Genomic DNA, 19,637 nt, shown 5'->3' on the forward strand with positions numbered 1-19,637 from the left:
AGCCCAAGGTGCTGCCAGTGCCCACAGAGCCCCACGGGGCAGGGGCTGTGCAGGGGGGAAAAGCCTCAAGGGCTGGGTGCCGGCACGGCGGAGGCAGAAAAGCCGCCGTCCCCGTCACACGATGGGGACTGTTCCGGAGGCTGTGGGCAGGATACGACCCAGCAGCTCTGTCCCTGACTCACATCCTCACCCGCTGGGACAGAGACGGCACAGAGCCACGGCTCCAGCACCCCTCCCTGCGGCACCGGGACACGGGACGGGCACCGGTGGGGACCCCTCCCCAGCCGGGACCCTCTGTCACCCCGTCCCCGAGCTGCTCCCTCCCAAACAGCCCTGCAGAGAATCCCCCCAGGCGGGCACCCGCGGGGCGGGGAGCCAAAGCCGGTGGAGCCTCGCGCCGGAGCCGGCGCTCCCGGGGACGAGCTGCAGCAGAGCGAGGCGTTTGCACTAAGTGATCACATTTATTTGAATATTTTGTGTGTGTGTGTGTGTGTTCTAAAATCGGTTACAGAATAAATACCTGTGCCTTATAGCAGGAAGTCCACTTTTTTTTTTTATACAAAGTGCTTGTTACAGGAAGTTGCATCAGCGATACGCAGGAGGGGGGTGTATCTGGCCACGCTTCCCCTCCTGAAAACTAGAACAGATTTTTTTTTATTTATTCTTTTTTTTTCTTTTTTTAAAGTTTCTTTTCCCTTTTTGTTTGTGCATTAAATTTCCTGCCATTGTGTATTTACAAATCTCTGAAAGGAGGAAAAAAAAATGCCAATATGCATGAGAAGGGGCCTCATAACACAAAAAAAAAATGCCTTAAAAAAAAATAAAGGTAACAAACCCAAAATCTACAAGTATTGTTTCATATTGAATCAATGATAGATTTTTTTTCTTTTTTTTCTTCTTAAAAAGGGAAAGAGAGGGGTGGGGAAAGGGGAAAAATTGAACCAAACCAGAAAAGAAATGAACTCAGAGAAATGGGAAGAGAGAAGGTGCCATTGTCCCTTCTGAAGTTTCCCGAAGGCAGAGAGGGGTGAGGAAGAGTACGATGCACAGACCCAGACGCCCGACTGAAATCCCCATCAATTTCTTCTCAGTAATATCTCCCTCGTCTTTTCCCAGCGAGGGGCAGGAAGGACTTTGCAAAATTAAATTAAAAAAAGGAATTAAAAGGATTAAAAAAAAAGAAAAGAGAGAGAGATTAAAGAACAACCCTCCCCAAAATCCTGGAGGGGTGCGAGGTGGGAAAAAATTGGGTTTGATTTAAAAGGAAAGGAAAAAAAAAAGCCAACCCAACTCATACTTTTCTCTCCAAACACATCATGGAGCGGGACTCTCCGGAGAGTGACGGTTAACTGGTGACGTAGTGTTTCGCCGATGGCTGGCCGTAGACCCTATAGAAATCCTGCCGCCCGTGCTGCTGGGATGCATCAATCCATTCCCTCACGGCAAGTCCCGGGAGCGACTGGGGCACGGCAGGGGCGGGCGGCAGCGGGTGCGAGTACTCCTGCGAGGAGACCGTCCAGGGGAAGTGTCCCGACCGCGGGTAGGGCTGGTGCCCGCTGTGGTTGGAGACGGAGGAACAGTAACAGTTATCCACTGAGCAGACGAGGATTTTGCGCCCGCCGTACTGGGAGAGCACGGACTGCTGAGATGACGTGGTGTTGGGGTAGTGAGATGGGTTGAAGACGGAGCCCGAGTGCACCGGCTGCGGGCCGCTGGGAAGTCCAACTATGTGCTGCGTGGAGCTACAAGGCACCATGGCTTGTGCGGACTGCCCCTCGCCGGCCGAAGCGCCCTGGCTCATGTACTGGCTCGCCACAGTCCCGGACGATGGCTCGAGGAAGCTGCCCTCGGGGAAGGCGGTGGAGTGCTTGCGCTTCTCCGCGCCAGAGTTGCTGACGGTGCAGGGGTACATGGGGATGCTCTGCAGGAAGGGGACCGGGGTGCTCAGAGGACCTGCGGAGGGGAACAGAAGAGGGTTGCGTCAAGCACGGCACAGCACAGCACAGCTCCCCGGTGCTCTGGCTGCCGGTCTGAACTCACAGCGAAGCACCGAGACCCGCGGTCCAGCCCTGCATGAGCAGAGGGTCCCCCAGCCACCCCTCCAGCGGCAAACTGGGCACATGGCTGTACACAGGCGAATTTGCAGGTCCTGTTCTGGGACCTTGCCAGCAAGCTCAGAGCAGCACTTGGGGCTTTGAGCTCGTGACCATGGGATCTGTGACAGGATCCGAGAGGGACCGCCGGGGTGACAAATCCAAATCCCCAAGGAGAAGGACTGGGAAGCCCTTCCAGGACGTGGTCAGTTCCCAGGTGTGGGGTGGCAGCTCTGGGACCCACATCTTGCCACCGACTCTTCCTGCCGATGGCCGGCCTGTCCGCTGTGTCACCCCAAAACACAGCTGTTTCACAAGCCAAGGCAAATGTCCTAGGGACAGCCAGGAGCTGGCTTCATGGCATCTCCGTGTCCTGACCCCACTGACCACAGAGGGGTTCCCAGAGGGCCCTGCACCCCAACAACTCTCCCCATCCTCTTGTACTGGGATCCACAGGGCAGCCAGCCATGGATACAGGAGGCAGAGAGGTCCCATGCCCCCCACCCAGTACCCCTCAGGCTTCACCCACCTTCCAGCAACTTCCTGAGCTGCTTCTCCTTCTTGGCGATCTCATTCAGGAAGAGCTTGGAGTTGAGGTGGCCAATTTTGGGTGGGGGTAGGCTGCCACCTGTACAGTTCTGGGTCCTGATGGGGACCGTGCGCAGAGAGGAGAGGTGTGAGGGACAAAGCACACTCAGGAGAGGGTCAGGAAGCCCCCACACTCCTTTCCCAGCACTCTCCCAGGGCTGAACCCCTTCCCCAGGGGAGGCAGCACCAAGGGCAGTGGGGTCCCTTCCAACCCAGCCTTGCTGTGAACATCCTGTGCCATTGTGTACATCTCACAGCCCCTGTATCAGCACCCCAGCTCACCCCCACGCTGCTAGTGCTGGCTTTAACCCTGGGCCCTGGAGGGAAGAGGAGATAAGCAGAGCTGGACTGAGCCCTGCGCCCCAAACCAGCTGGTTCCATCCCGGCTGGGGTGCTGGGTCCCAGCTCTGCTCTTCCACAAACACACCACTACGTTTCCCCGGTCTAAGGTGAAGACTTGATTCAGTGCCCCAGGAGGGGATTTCTCATCCTCCCAGACACAGAGGGAAACTGAGGCACAGAACATGCCTCTCCCAGGCCCAGCAGCATCCCCAGTCCTGCTCCTCCCTTGGACATTGTACTGCTGCTGCCCCCACAACAGTCCCCTTTGCCCCCAAACGCACCTGCCCAGCCACACTTACCTGTCCATTAAGATTTTCACAGACTTGGTGTTCTAGGAGGGGAAGGAGAAGTCCTGGTCAGTAAGGACAGTCCCTGTCGCTGCAGCTCCTTCTTCCCCAGCACAGGCTGCCCCAGCCCCATCTCCAGCTGCAGCACCTCCTCATATAAGGCTGGTGCTGAGACTGCCCCACTGCTCCTCACCTTCCAGCAGTGAGACCGCTGAGCCCTCCAGAGGCATCAGTTAGTCCTGGTCACTGCCCCCCGCCGGCTCACCAACATGCCCCACACCTCCCCGGTTCTCCCCACACAGCCAGACCTCCCCCAGCCCCTTCTCACCCCCAGCACAAGCAGATCGTCTCACCTTCATGAAGTTGATGTCCTCAGTTTTGTCAAACATGACCTGGACTGAGCTGAGGAGCTTCTTGGCCTCCTGCATGCGCTCGTTGAGGTGGAGGACCTGGGCTGCGTTCTCATTGCAGAACTTGGCCTGGGCCTTGTCTAGGATCTCCATGGTCTTCCGCAAATCCTCATCCAAGATCTGGTGCATCTTCTCATACTGCAGGCGCACCTCGTCCTTCAGCTGGCTCACCTTCTCCTGAGGGAGAGGAGAAGGGTCAGGCCCCCTGCACCCTCCAACCTCTGCTGTGATGGCCCAGGACACCTGGGTCCTTTCCCCAGCAGAGGTGGGTACAAACTGAGAGCTGCACTACAACTCTGCTCTCCTCCAACAGCCACACAGACCAAACTCTGTGGTCAGCTGCTGTGTGGGACTCCTGTGTGCTAGAGACTGTGGAGCTTTGGCTAAACCAGCAGATCCCCTGGGCCTACCTCCTGGGGTGCAGGTGGGGATCACCTCTGAGAGGTAATGCCAAGCAACAACCTGCTGCACCGAGGCAGATGTGCTCCCTTGAGAAACACTGCCCAGCCCCATCCTCATCCTCACCCCTGTCTTCGTCCCCACCCCACGATAAGGTCATGCCACACACACTTCAGAGCCCTTCCCTCCACGGTCTGGGAGGCCAAGCGGCTTTAAGGACCATGAGCTAATCTTGTTTTACCTGTGTCCCAGCAAAACGCTTACATCTCTTCCACCTGCTGGATATTTCAGCAGTCTATTTGAGGTTCTCCTATCTCCAGACCCTCCCATTGCACTCCGGATGAAGAGGGTGGCCTGGGGAAGGCTGTGCTGGGCTGAGGTGGAGGGGCCACCTGATACTTAAGCACAGCCTCATTCCTTGCCTCCCAACTCAACTCCAGGACCCACAAGGCTGTAGGGCAGCCTCAGACACATTTAATCGCCCAAAAATACGACTGCCAGGACAGGAATGGAGACAGCAGGTCTGGCCAGCTGCTCTTCCCCTGCATGTCCTCCCTCCTCCCTGCCCCTGCATCCTGGGAACCTGTCCCCATCGCGCCATGGGGTGACAGTCCCCAGGGCTGGCCACAGCAGGGTGAAGCACCAGCTACCTCGACCAGCCGCTTGTCCGATTCCAGCTTGTAGAGTTGCTCTTCGATGTCTTGCTCCCGCTCCTCCAGGCGGTCCTGCTGCTTCATCAGCATCTTCTGCACAGACGGGAGAGAAAAGCAGCCGTCAGAGCCCGGCGGCCACACGTGCTGGGAAGCTTCGGTGCCACCCGCACCAGCTCTGCCCACACGGTTTGGAGAGGAGGGTGCTTTTTCCCAGCAGGATGCCATCACCAAGCTGAAAACCCCATGTGTCTGATGCAGGTGGAAACCTCACTGTTTCAATGGCCACGCAGAGGGGCCATGTGTGCTGGGGTTCTTTATCAGCTGGGGACCTTGATTTGGGTCCCCTGGATGGGGGCAGCCTCTTGCCACGCCCTGGGGAGTCAGGGACAGGCTCCTTTCCCACTCTGGCAGCGCTATTTGGAGGCACACCACCCACTGCCGGCAGGCTCCCGCGAGACATCGCCACCCCCTTTGTGCCCCCGTACACTACGCCAAATCCTTTCTCCCTTCCCTGCCACCATGACAAGCCCCAGAGCCAGCGTCAGTGTAATTGGGAGGGACAGAGAGAGGAGGAATGAGGTCTCCCCCAGCCACACTGCCAGCCCCGGCCCCCACTCCTCGGGGCTGGGCCGGGGCTATCAGCTGAATAACTGGGACAAAACCTTATCCCCAGCCATCGGTGCGAGCGCCTCGCTCTTGCATGCTTCCCCGGCCAGGGTGAAACCCATGACCCATGAGAGAATGGCTCTGTCCCTGTGAGCAGGGGCAGGGCTTCCCAAAACACCCCTCAAAATCAACTCCTATTATAGCTCTTCCCCCCCAGTGGTTATCCCGGGGGAAAGCCACCACACCGGGGGGTAAGAACAGCTTCGCCCCGCATAGGGATGCAGTGTTGGTGACTCTCAACAACGAGGGCGAGATGGGAAGAAAGCGGCAGTGAGGACGTATTTCGAGGGGATTATTGCTATTATAAACCGTCGCTCGGGGATTTATAATCAAGTAATTAATTCCTGGACGAGGCGGGAGGGGGAGGGTGGCAGAGGCGCTGCCGGGATTAATTGCATTGCAGGGAAAGGCTGTCACCTCCGACTCAATTCGGGAGCAGGAATGCGAAGCCTCCTCCCTCCTGTTGTTTTTCTTAAGGTCTCAGGCACCTCCAGCCTCACTGCTGCTGGGCTCCTACCACTAATAATAACGAGGAGCTAAAAAAAAATCTGGCTTCCCACTCACAGTCACACTCCACATATGTGCCCAGTGCCACACGCGTGCACCCACCCACGCACGTGCAGAGGGACACACAGACAGTACATCCACTGAAACAAGGCCCAAGGGGCAGCAACAGCAACGCAGACCCCCAGGCATGGGGGGACATTTGCTGGCGCGTGGGTACAGAAACACGGGGGCTTGCAAGCACCCAAAGGCATCGCTGCTGCTTTTTTTAAGACCAGCTGAATAGGTGGGAGCATCAACATGGAGAAAAATTTGATGCACATATTAAAAATCTCATTTTTTCATAGTAAAAGGCTTGTTATTTGAGCTGCTGCAGTGCTAAGAGGCTGCAAACTGCTGACGGGTTGCACACACTGGGAACTGAGCTCTGGAGAGTGGATGCAACCCCAATTGCTCAGAGAAAGCCAAGGGCGCAGGCAGGAACTGCGTCCCAGGTCCTGTGCCAGGACTGCTGGTGGCTTTTCTGGGGGCTCAGCCAGTGTTTTGGGTCCGGCTCCAGGCAGAGCCGTGGGGCAGACAGGCAGCAGCCCCGGGCAGAGAGGCGGCACGCAGCACCCTGCTCTGGCAGCAGTTCATGCAAGTGCACGACACAACCTGCTCCCAAGCACTGCTGGCTGAAAACACGGTTTGCAACATCCCCCTGCGCAGGTCTGGTGTGGAGCACAGTGCACTCAGCTCTGGGTCCTGCCCCAGCATCCACAGGCTGGAATCTCCCCACTGAAATCGCAGTCAACTGATAGAAAAAACACCTGTTCTGGGGAAGGAGATGCCTTCCCACATCCCTACTTGTGGGAGGTCAATCGAGGCAGCCCCTGCTCTTTCCCCCGATGCTACCAGGATGCTCTCACAGGGAAAAGCAGGGTTTCCCATCACTGCATGCACCACCCGGCCAGCCCCACCAGCATGAGGGACCCCTGAGGCCTGGACCGGACAGCCCCGGACACGCACGTACCATCGTCCCCTTCCCGCCGCCCCGCAGCTGCCGTGGCAGAGCTGCCAACCTCTGTGTTTTGTAACAAACCTCACAGTGCTTTGCTCCCGGAATCATACAATTATGCGAAACCACAAATATATACATAAAAATATATATATTAAAATAACTTCTATAAATGAAAGTTAATTTAATAGGCCCTCACAGCTGGAAAAGGTGACCAAAATCCAATCTACAGCCACAAAAATCAGAGAGAACAGAGGACATGCAGTGTTTTCTTTAAATCTCACATTTGAGCCACTCTCTTGATTTTAGGGCGATTTAAAAACCATACATGCCTGGGATTGCGGTGGGATGTGAGGGCTTTTCACCCATGGCAACTGAAACCTTAACAAGACACGTAGGTATGAACTACTCCTTCTGGCACCGAGGGGAGAAATCTCATTGTCTCCACAGCACGGGCTGAATTCCTTAGGTATTTTGAAAAGGAAAACATATCCCTTCTCCTTGCATCCCCTCCCAGATCCGGCATTTCTGAAGTCATGAACTCCTCCTCCTCCAGGACCAGAATTTCTCAGGGTAATTTCTCATATTTCATGCATGACCTTGCTGCTGGGAGAACCGCAGCTCCCTCCGTACAGTGCCCTTCCTGGGCTCCGAGCAACTCCATGATCCCAGTTTGTCTATTCCAAGACACGCTGCCAGTTTGCAAAACAGCCACTGAAAATGCTCTGTATTCCAACACCAGTTGAGAGTGAACCCATCTAATGAATTAATAAGTTAATCTGTGGCAGGGGTAAGTGGCTGGTCCACCCTGACCCCACAGGCCCCAGTGAGATGGGCATAGTCAACAGACACCAGTTTATTCTGCTGGAGTTGCAAGGAATCTCCCCCCTCCTCATGGGAAAAAAATAAAGGGGGAGACAGAAAAAAGGCTGAGCCCTAAGAGGAGGTTAGTGGGGCTCTCTGCAAACATGCCATGGGCATCAACCCCACACAAGAGAAAGATCACTGAAGGTGGAAGGAGAGACGAGCAGAATTATCTTTAGTGCACTGATCAGGAGTCCATGCAGAGCAGGAAGCACCCTGGGAGCAATCGTGGCAAGTTGGGTGGGTACTGAGGTCGTGCACTGGGACAGAAATGCTGCTTGGAGGGCTACCTCTGCAGGAAGGGAGACAAGTGCTGCAAGGTCTCATTGTGGGAAGGACATGCACAGCTGGTCCCCGTGGGATGGTGCTGGGGAAAGGCTCGCTGGCCGTTGCTATCTGCCCAGTGCTCCTGGGAGGACACCGCCGCCAGGGAAACTGCCCTCGCCCCCTGCACACCACACTGCACCGCCTGGTCTGGCCCCCCGAGCCTGGACACGGGCAGCTCTGCACTGGCAACAGCAGCCACTCCAGTGCAGGATACGTCCAGCTCCCCAGGCAGCGGACAGGGGGATGTCTGCCAGGGGACAGGGCTGCCCCAGCAGAGCAGAACTTCTGCAAGATTAAGTGTCTGCAGCCACAAGACAGAAAGATGGAAATAAAGAGTTTAACGAGGATAACGCAGGACACGTGGGGTCCTCATCCAAGAGTCATTAAATGGCTGCAGCATCACAAGCATCGGCTGTGTCACACACATGGGTCCAGCTCAGCTGGCCAAGCAACCCCCCACTGCAAAGAGGGGCACTGGGGTATGGGAAGGAGCTCACACTCGAGACCTCCCAGGCAGGGACAAACCTGTGGGTAAGATGTCTCCCTGGCTTGTCTCGGGCTGTTCTCACCACTGTCATCTCCCAAAGGACAGGGCTAAGTCTGCGGTTGCTGCTGAGCCCACGATAACAGTGGATTATGTCCCTGCCCTGCCAGGAGCCCAGTGCTCCCCTCATCCCTGCTTTGAAGCCCCCAGCAGCTCATGGCTCCAGGGCCAGCACCACTGCAGCAAAATCTCACGATGTGCCTCAAGGTGTCACCTGCTCCAAGGATGGCCAGGGTCCCTGCGTGCCTCCTGGGCAGAGCTGGCGGGGAGAGCCTGCAGCACCCCTTCCCCAGGGGTTCAAGCACTTGCCAGCCCCTGTCTGACGTCCAGTGGGATCAGGAAGGAGCCTGGCACCATCATCAAAGCCAAAAAGATGCCACACAACCCACCGAGCAGCTCTGGTTTTAAACGAGAGTGGCAGCAGTGAAAAGCTTTACCATGTTCATGGGTGAAGTGAGGCCCATGCAGCTTCTTTGATGTCTAATAAGGGTTGTGCATCCTTCAGGGCTGGTACCCTGGGAAAAGCAACCACGTCCATGCACACTGACCTGCAGGATGCTCGCAGGGTGCTAATTCCCAGCAAACTGGGCTGAAAACAGCTGCGGGTTCAGAAGGTAGTACAGGAGGGCAGGTGGACAAACCACAAGAGCACAGAGCTCTCGTTCCCATAGGAAAGCGGGGGGAGTGGGAAGCCAGCCTGCCCCACAGACAGCCTTTAACTGCAGCTGGACGGCTGGCCCAGGACCGGCACGCTTGCTCCTCTGCCTCCCTCCTTCCTCCTCCTCTACGCCCGGGCCTTCCCCTCGCCGCCAAATCCCAGCACCGAGTGAATAAGGACATTGTCTGCAACCACCGGAAAGCCAGAACTGAGGGAGCAGCTCAGAGCACGAGGGGGAGGAAGGGCGAGGAGGAGGAGGAAGGTGGAACCGGAGTGAGGAAGCTGTGAAGGGCAGATGCCTGTTGCGGGAATGGCTCCAGACACCTGCAGCTCAGCCCAAGGACCGGGATCAAGGGCCCCCATTGAGACCCACATCCTAGCATGTTGCTGGAGACGGGCCTGAAGTCACAGCGACTGAATTTTAATGCACCGAGAGCCCTGGACCGAGGAGGCGAGCGCAACCTTTCTCCTTGCAGCGCCTCCCACTCACAGGCTTCCTGCTCCCCAGCCCCACTCTGCTGTCAGCTGGCCAGTTTTCTGAGAAAAACCCACGCAATGAGCTATTCTCATCCCTCCTGAAAGCGTCCCCCCACCTGCCAACCTGCCAACACACCGGCACCATGCTGCTCTGGGCCACGGTACCCCAGTGCCACCAAAACCAGGATCTCAAACCATGAGATCCCACACCGCTGCAGCCCAAGGGGACCTGTCTCCACAGCCCAAACCCCCGACCATCCCTCCCATGGTCTCCTGCTGACCAGACCCAGGCAAAAGCAGCTCTGTCAAACTCCCCACACCCTCCGTGGCCCTTGCTGGAGGTTGATTCGCTTACAGGGACAGGAAGGAAATGTTTTCTGTTTGGAGTTTCATCTTGCACACATTTACAGTAAGCACCAGGCAGGAGGGGAGGTCTCGGGCCAGAGCAGGAGCTCCACCTCTCCCCAGCCAGCCCGGAGCACACGCACACTGCTCCAGGGCTTGGCTCTTCTCATGGTGCTCCCTGCACAGAGATCAGGCTGGTTTATCCCAGCTGGGGAAGGAAACGGGGGAAAGGAACAGCCTCTGGGATATTAATAGCTGCCATTGCTAGGAAAGGATGGGAGCAGCAGTCATGCAGGGCATGGGCATTAGAGGTCTCTTGCTAGCATCAAGGGACCCCCTCGGTCACCAAGAGAGTCGGCACTTTGTAGGAAAGGGCCGGAGGCGGAATATCCAGGGCCAAGCTAGGGGAACAGGATACAGGGTGCCTCTCACAAGAGCGGTTCTCCGCCCTGTTCTCACGCCAGGGTGGGTGGAGATGCTTGTCCCCATCTCCCTGTGAGACGCTGCCTGGTCTCCAAGCCTTCCCCAGCACGCCAGGGAGGAGAAACCATCAGGCTAAGCCCCACATTCCACCGCCATCAGCTACCCCAGACGCAAAGCCCCATGTCCCACCCCGGTACAGGGCATCCCTGCAGCGTGGCTGGCACACAGCAGCTGGACGTGCTGCCCAAGCCACGACTCACGGCTGCTCAGGTCGGCAGGATGGTGGGCACAACAGACCATGCTCCTCCACAGGCCTTGAGCCAGCAGACCCCAGAGCGCCAGGGGTCTGTGCCAGTGCCCACAGCCCAGGACAGCTCTTCCCCTTGTTTACACCCAGTAGAAAGGAAGAACTTGTTAGCAAGGGGAAAATACAAAGCCTTATGTCATGTGGGGCCAGCAGCAGGATTTCTGAAGGCCAGGAAACGGGGACCTATTCTCCATTGGAAAGTGACCTTCAGAAGGACCCTGAGGATGTTAATTTGCCTTGCCAGGCCTCTGTGTCCCCCCCTGCTCTCCACTGCCACAGAGGTTATTTGTGGCTGTGCCTCTCGTACAAATGGGAGAAGGATGCTGGGGCTCTACCTGCAGTTTTCAGACCAAAACTTCAAGCCATGGCCCGGTTGTCACTGCTGTCAGCATCCTCTGAGCAGGGACAAAGATCTGCTTTGAGGGGAAAAAGGAGGATAAAGGACATTAACAAGGAGGGAGACAAGGCCGGTAGCTGCAGAACCATCCCCTCTGTGCCAGAATCCCCACAAGTCCTGGAAGCAGGAGGGGGATATGGAATGCCCAGTATGGTTGATGTGCTTGCCAAAGCAAAGGAACCCCAAACACCAAAGCCACTTCTGCAGCATGTTGGAGGGTAGGAGCGAGGCTGTGGTGATCACGGACCAGCGCCAGATGAGCTGCCCCTGTGCAAAGCACAGTTAGAGGCAGTGAAAGCAGGGTGAACCAACTCTGCCAGACCTTAGGGTCAAGCCTTGCTCACAGCGTGGGGAGGTGAGGAAGAAAGGAGGTGAAACATGCCAGCAAGATGAATATGTGGAGGGAGGAGCTGGTTTGCAAGCCAAGCGTGCAGCCAGGTGAGTCCCAACTGATGCCGCCTGCTCCACAAGACAAAGATGAGCCTTGGTGATGCCCGTGACTTAGGCCAGCACAGCCACCCCCTGACCCAGATCTGCCAGAAGAGATGGAAAATGTACTCCCGCACTGTGTCCCAGCAGTGTGGGGACAGCAGATGCTTTTGGGTGGTGCAGGAGCAAGACAGAGAGACCAGCTCCGAGAGCTGCTGGGGCTGCAGCTGCAGGCGTGACCAGGCCCTCGGGGCAGCAAGGAGCTCAAGAAATCATTTTCACTGCTGAAAGGGAGGGAGAGGAGATCCCCACCCAGGCCTGGGTGCGGATGGAGGCCAGCAGCCCCTCGGCCAGCTTTCGGAAGGGAAGACAGTCCAGGCCTCCTTCGCCTGGGAGCAAGGAGAGCCAGGAGGAGTCACAGGGCTCAGCTCTGTGTTTAATAAGGACAAGGTTCACATCTTCACCACCACCAGGGATGTAAGGGAGAAGCACTTCCCCCCTCCCGACTTTTGGTTTTAGGGGGAAAATGTCCTGGTTTGGGGCTGCTTAAAATCAATGCCAAAATTCATGCTGCTGCCTCTCCAGCACAGGGCTCCAGCTGCAGATCCCAGCACAAGCTCACCCTGCCCAGCACAACCCAGCACCAAACGCCCTTTGAGTGACCGGTCCCACAGCAGTGGCAGTAACATCCCAAAAAGTTTCAGACCCAAGCACCCCGAGCAACCGTTTCCAGCCACTTGGGACTCCAGACTGACACCAACACCCAGAGTTGATCTGGCCCCTATGACCAACACTGCCTTCTGCTTCCTCCCCACCATGCCAAAAGATAAATTCAGCTGCACCGACTGGGATTTACCAGGTTTCAGAGTTTTTCAGAGCCTAAGAGGCTGTGTAAGAAGTCCTGCCCTTTCCGCCTTCAGCGCACTCTATGCTTGTGGTTTCTTGAACGTTTCCATCAATTTACATGTACGTTACGGGAGCTCAAACCTCCTTTTCTCCCTCTTCTGTCTCTGTTTTCATACATCTGTCCCTTGCTGACCACGGATCCAGCTGAAAAATTAAGCCAGTTAAAAAAAAAAAAAGCAGTCTCTTTTTTTTGCTGGCCCATGTTTCCAAAGTGGCTCTAACCAGCACTCTGCCAGCTCCAGTGATGGCAGTCTGGGCAGAAATGGGAGGTTGCTCAGCACTGAAACTCAGTCAAATCACAAAATCCTGCTCCTCACTCAAGCCCCGTTCCTCTGACATGTCATATGTGAGTCGTTCCTTCCATAACCACCACAAAAAGTAAACAGGCTCTGGCAACACCTCCAATCCTACCTCGATCTGCTGCTGTCCCAGCCTCCTCTAGCTTTGTTGAATCCCAAGATCTTCCCAACATGCTGCCTTTCCTTCAAAAGCAGCCATCCTGCAAAGACCCACTCCCATCGCTTGGCAGCAAACCTAGCCCCATCTGCAGCCCCTACAAAATTGAGAAACCCTCACTCCCTCTTCCAAATAAACATCTTGGATTCAAGATCCAGCTGGCCTGTGTGATCTCAGAGCTCCCTCCCTCAGGGGTGAACCACAGCCAGCCTCTTCCACCCTTCCTTCCATTGCAGGCTGAGGTGCCTCTTCCCTGTCCAAAGACCTCGTCTCTGCAGCCACCACGGGAAGACATGAGATCCGAACAACAGCCCCTTAGGGTTCCTACCTCCCAAACTGCTAATTTCTGCTCTGGAGAGAGCCTGGCCTGAGGATCTGGATGCACGAGCAGGGTTTTGGGAGAACCCAGCGGAGCAGCCATACCCACACACACCCACAGATCCCAGCCATGAGACCACCGATAAGTGTGCAAAGGTGACAATCTGTGTCTATGTTTTCCATCGGTGTCTTGCTTCGAGACCCAGAGATAAGCGGTAGGGCTGCACAGGTGGCACAAAGTCCCTCTCCATGCTCAGGCAGCACTAGAAAGAAAACCCTGCTTTGGTTTAAAGGCCATGATTTTACTTTTTTCCCTCCTAAATGATCTAGTTAAACTTCCAACTGCTCAAGGCTATTTTAATTTGTACTGGTAAGTTAAATCAACACAAACAAGGGCAGAACAGGTTTGTATGCACCTCTGTTACTGGCTTGCACCAACTAGAGCATAGCTAGATTTCTCCAGGCAGCGTGTTTTTTTTTTTCCTAATAAAGATAAGGGGGGATTTTTTTTTGTGCACCTCCGACTGACAAATGGAGCCTGAAAGCGAGCTGGGAGTCAAAGCCTTGCGGAAAGTCAAGGTGACTTATGCACCAATAGGCTGGATTCAAAGAGCTTTGCAAAAATGCAGATCAACTAACAAGATTTATAAAACCCGCTAGGGGCTTAGAGGCCGCTTAATTCTCAAAGGTGCCAGTGAAAGTGCTTGACTCACAGAAGGATGGATGTGGCTTAGAGAGGTGGCTATCTCAACTTTTTGGTTGCTTCAAGAAAAGGGGACTCAATTTCTCTTGGAAACGAGCTTTTGACATGCCGATATGTATACTGTGAGCCTTGGCTCCTCCATCACTTACTTTAAAGAAAAAGAAACCAAGTCCTGCTGCTGCAGACAACTGTTACAAACATCTACCGAAAGCCACAGCAGAATCTGCTGCTTCAGCTCGCCAGCGCCAGACAACACCCAGAGGAGTATGAGACTCAACCGGATTCGGCACACAAGCTGGAAAAAATAAAAAGGGGGGGGGAAGGAAAAAAAAAAGAAGAGGATTTTGCACTTCTACAGCTTCCCAACACTCAGCGTTTCGCAGGCTGGAATCAGCCCGTCAGCACCTGCGGCAGCCAAGGCGGCGTACAGTCAGCCCATCCGCTGCTCGGCATCCGAGAGGGGTCCGACCACGACCTGCTGAACGCCAAGGACCCCTCAGCTGCCTCCCTGCTGGGTTTTTTCTCTCCCCCTTTTTTTGTTGTGAGGCGGCTGTTGAGAATCTGAAAGCCCGGATTATAATCTTTATGAATCCCATAGTTAGATCACACTGAACAGCAGCCCAGCAATACCAGATGTTCAAACAAAGCTGCCAACCGACAGCTGTCTGCAGCTTGCAGCGTGTTTTTACTTTAAAATGCAAAATGATACCAATCTATATTAAAAAAGAGACGTTCGGAGCCTTGTGATAGCAGCTGAAGCCGTGGATATTACTCTTTCATGCAGGGTGTGGCGACAGAAGGAAATATCTCAGAAACTATGCTTAAGCCACCCTCCCGGCCCCCCCAAATCCTGGCCCCTTTCCTAATGGGAAAGAGACTCACGTTACTGCCTGAGTGCCGTGAATGTACCAGTGCGTGTCCAAACAAGCCAGTAAAAAGAAAAATGCAGCATGAACAAACACTGTATAACGAAGGATGCCAGAACAAATCTGGGCGCTGCACAGTCCGCACCTGGCTCAGTACTTCTGGCTTGCAGGAATCGCGCAAAGAGGGTTCTGACTTAGTCAAACGTGACATCCCAAATTCCCCACCAGCCGAGATCACAGGAAATCTTTGGGACCAGTCCCAAGGCTGCCTCATTGTGCTCTGAGCAGCAACAGCATGAATGAATCACACTCTCTTTAATGTGACACCCAGCTCCCAGCAACATACTCAAGACCAAAATATTTACGTTGCACACGAGTAAGAATAGGACCAGATCCCCTCCCCAGCCTGGTGACATAAAAAGGCCAACCCGGTCTTGAATCGAGCAAGTGGGTGGTGGCAGGATAAGAAAGCAGGATGCAGAGACCAGCCCCGTGTCTCACAGCCTGACTCTGCCCCGCAATGCTGAACAGGAGCCCTTTGCTGTGGCAGCAAAACCCCCTCAGCGGTGAGCACCAAGACTACAAGACCCGTGGTACCACGCTCCTGACGGAGCTCAGCAGCCAGGCGACATGCGATGGAGCATGCTGGAACCTGTAGTTTCCAGCCAGCCAGCTGCAAAACGCCATCCACCAGTAAACACGTCTCAAATTAAAGAGATGCGAGGCCCCCGAGCTCCTGGCAAGGCGCCAGCCATGGCTTTTTGTTGGCAGGCGCTTGGCCAATTCCCATGTGTTGCATTAGCTCCTTTCTGAGGAGTGGCCAAGAGGCTGCACCCCGTAAACCCCCCGGCAGCTGAGCTGTGCCCTGCCTGCACGGACAGCGAGGTGCTCCCTGAGCTCCGGTGCAGCCCTGGGCCCCAGGAGACATCAGCCTCGCTCCTGCCTTGCTGCGAGCTCCTCTACTTCTGCTCTATGGCACTGGACCACTGACACCAGAGCAAGATCCTACAGCCAACCCTGTCCAAGCTTCACCTACACAGAGCCCAACACTGCATCCCTGGAGGGGTCAAATAATGCTGCCACTGAAACAATCAGAGTCACAGGCAGCAAGAAGCAACGCACCAGCACGGTGCTTTCCAGAAGCGCAACACAGCAGGCAAAGCTTTGCTGAACACCCAGGTTGGCAGGGCTGGGGGCAACCACCACCACCCTGCAGCATTGCCGCCCAGGCACACAGCCTCCCCCAGCTCCAGAGAGGCTGGGACCGTATGTCAGCCCTTGGGGAGCGCAGCACCCTTCTCCTCGCCTGCTAGCCCTCCCCGCTGCGGAGGAAATCGCGGGGCCGGCTGATGTCAGGAGGCATCACTTCACACAAAGGCCAGGCTTCCTGGTGGGGAAGGGGTGGGGGAGCGGGGAGGAAGGGGAAGAGGAGCCTGGGGCAAAGGCAAGTGGCATCTCCAGCTCCAGGAGATGGCCCCTTCTCCTTTAATCACCCTTGCATGAAGGAAAGAGGCAAAAACCTACTTCCCAGCACCCTTCACAGGAGCCCCAGCATAGTTCTGCCCGCAGAGCTGAGATGGAGTGTTCACCCCTCTAAGGATGCACAGAAAAAAGGGACTGAATTTTATTTTAATTTGGTCCTGCAAATAAATTAACTCCACCTTCTCCGCTTTGGCCGGACTGTGGCTGCTGCCTACTGGGGGAAGCACACTCCAGCTGCACATGGGGGCAGAGCCCCCTGCCCAGTGCTCACCCAGGAGAAAAGCCACCTCTGTGACAAGCCTGAATTCCAGCACTCCCAAAATGGGCACAACCACACACCCCATCTGCCTCCTGCCCACATGTGGCTAAACGCTTACGGCACCCATTAATTGATAAGCACAGGTAAAACCAACATATTCAGGACAAAGTCAAGAGTGACCTGCAGCCAGGTTTCCCATTTCCTCTCTCTAGTGTGCTCCCCAAAGCCAAGCGTCTTTAAAACACGCAGCAAATCACGGTACCCACACCACTGACATGACCTCCTGCTTCAGCCTCTCCTCGCCTCCGCTGCCTCCCACAGCCCCAGCTCATCCCCCAGCAGTGAAGGCGGCTGGCGGCCAGCACCAGGCTGCACTGCTTTTGTCTTCACCTCAGCCGCCCTCCCAAGGGCAGGAATGCTCTGCACCAGCTGCACTGGGACTGGTGAAGAGGGGGTGGCCCTAGGGGACCTGCAGGATCTGGTTGATGTTGACTGAGGAAGGGAATCGCTGATGTTGCAGGGGGCAGCCTGGGAAGGTGGGTTTTGGACACAGGCACCGCCAGGGAATAACCACAAAGGAGCAAACCCTGCTCCTCTCCTTCAACGTGCTGACTTCTGCTCCTAGGAGGAGGCCCGTCATTGGTTTTTAATCTCGCCTGATTACAGGCCAGCCTTTGACATTATTGATCTCAGGCCCCTGAAGTATCATTTATCTTCCAGGTTTGACTCTGCAGTCAGAGCTTGACAGCTCAGACCCCAGTCAGCTCCATCCTCCTGGGGAGCCAGGGGAAATGCTCTGCTCCGCTCCCCATCCTGCTGATTCGTGCGAGCTGTATTTGTGGCTCAGTTTCCATCCACAACTGAGGTGGCTTTTACCAGATGCCCTCTCCCCACCTGGTGTTTCATCTCCTGACTCAAAAATCCAGGTTCTCAGGTCTCCAGCAGACCAGCAGTGCTGCAGCAAGCCCAGCAGTCCAAGGTGCCTCCAACACCCACTGCTTCCCCCTTTCAGTTTCATTATCCTCTTTTAAAGAGGATGCGGTGGAGGCACAAAGGTTACAGGATCTGCTGAGAGCCGCACAGGGATCAGGGGGCAGTGCCAGCATGAAGGGTACAACCAGAGAAGCCATTTCTAGCCATGACTGCACTGCCATTTTCTAGAGCAGGGAGAGAGACAACAACAGTAGCTCCTTGTCCCCTGGCAAGCTTGCACCCACAAAGAAACCCAGCACTTGTGGCTTCTCCTTACCTGCTGGCTAGCACAGCCATGCTGCAGGACTAGCTTGTGATTTCTGCTTGACCTTCAAAACGCTAATGCCTGCTCTCTCCGCAGGGCAGAACAACAGCCAGGCTCCACGGAGGCAAAGCAGCAGGCAAGGTTGGGATTCACGATGCCCTGTGGATGGGACACACCTGGGATTGCTGCCCCATGGGTTCCTGCTCCCCTGGGTTCCTCCATCTTCCGCCTTGGCTGACAGACTTTCCCAGCCTCCACCTTTTGAGAACCACAAGGTTTTCCTCAAACATCTGTGTCTATGATTACTGGGAGGCAGCATACGTGTGAAGGTTGTCTTCTCAGATGCCTCCTGTCTGTTCTGCAAAGCTAAGCCTTGCCTTTTAGGAGGAACGTTTCCCGAGGAAGACTCCAGTGGGCAGGTTTAACATGCAGAGGGAGGTTTAGCTTTTGCTTGTCGCCTTGGTATGGTTTATCAGATTGCTGCAAAAGCACTTTGATAAAAGGAGATTAGTACCATGTAAATTCATAGATGACAGTGGTAGCCAGCAGTCAACCTTGGGAAGGACCAAGGCAGAAAGCAACTGGGTGGGGACTGGTAGCAGGGCCCGTGTTGAGCAAGGAAAGCCTGAGTCTCCAGGATTACTTCCCCATGGTGCCATGGACATGGACATGGTGCTCCCCACCTCCACTTACTTCTACTTCAGGGTAACACCAACTCCCCTAAGCAGACTTCATGTTGATACTGACCATTAAACCAACCTTTTTCTCCCCTATTGTAAGTAAAATGCTACAGAATCCTTGGCTGGAGGACAGGCTGTGGTTTTACCTGCTGGGCTCTCACCCCTGGGAGCTGCGTTAAGTGAGGGGGGAAGTCTTTGCAGGACATGCTAAGTGTCATTTCCAGTTCCCTGTCTTGATGCAGGATGCCAGGAGATAGAGGCAGGAAAATAACCCACAAATGTGCTCCTGTTGCCTTGTGGGGGGCAGATCCTGTCCCTGTTCCCTACAACAAAGCATCTCTGACCCGAGTGCAGCTCGCCAGGCCTCGGACATCCAGCCACAACGGTGCAGTAATTCCCTCCCGAGCCTGGCCACCCCCATCACTAAGGGCCCAGCACAATTGCTCAGAGAAGGAGGACTGCAGACCCCCTCCATCCCCAAAGGGTCTCCGAGGGGGACAGAGACTTCACAGCGCATTTATTCCGCTCCATCCATTTGAGAGGCGCGCTTCAAGGGGCTTTTTGCTGTCGGAGGCGGGTGCACCAGGACAGGAGAACAAAGGGAGGAACTGGCACCCCCAGCCCTTTGTCTGAGCGCAGAGGAGTTCACCTGCAGGGAAAACCAGCTCCCACCGCAGAGCCGGCAGCTCCACACGGATTCAGATGGGGAGAGGGATGCAGCCCCCCCGCTAGCAAGAGGATAATGAGCAAAAGGACACAATCGCGTTACCCTCTCTCCCCTTGCCACATGCACAAGCCCGTCACAGCCCGCGCCAACCCCTCACTTTGAACAACAACCACATCAGCAATAAAAAACCATTGCCACAAAAATATCAACCCACCCCCCAGCATGATCGATCTGTGTCTGTGTGTGGCCGAGCACCAAATCCCGGAGCTCGGCTCCACTGACCAGGATCGACTGAGAGGAAAGGGGGTGGGTGACTAGTTTCCAGGGGATGGGGCTTTAAAGCCACACAATAA

The 19,637-nt window shown here is 55.4% G+C and overlaps 1 protein-coding gene across 1 annotated transcript in view; it reads right to left on the minus strand.

Annotated features, from left to right (window-relative positions):
• Window positions 1-441: 441 nt before the first annotated feature.
• The window catches only part of TRIM8 (tripartite motif containing 8), a 28,485-nt gene continuing 9,289 nt past the window's right edge, over window positions 442-19,637 (minus strand). Inside the window, exons 3-7 of the mRNA XM_005508530.3 lie at window positions 4,770-4,865; window positions 3,664-3,897; window positions 3,323-3,354; window positions 2,623-2,738; window positions 442-1,953 (exon numbers count right to left, since the gene is read on the minus strand). Of these exons, the coding sequence (XP_005508587.1) occupies window positions 1,346-1,953; window positions 2,623-2,738; window positions 3,323-3,354; window positions 3,664-3,897; window positions 4,770-4,865 (1,086 nt within the window). The 3' untranslated portion in view covers window positions 442-1,345. The remainder of the gene's footprint in view (window positions 1,954-2,622; window positions 2,739-3,322; window positions 3,355-3,663; window positions 3,898-4,769; window positions 4,866-19,637) is intronic.

Source organism: Columba livia, chromosome 6 (assembly GCF_036013475.1).
Source record: "Columba livia isolate bColLiv1 breed racing homer chromosome 6, bColLiv1.pat.W.v2, whole genome shotgun sequence".
Classification (NCBI taxonomy): Eukaryota; Metazoa; Chordata; class Aves; order Columbiformes; family Columbidae; genus Columba; species Columba livia.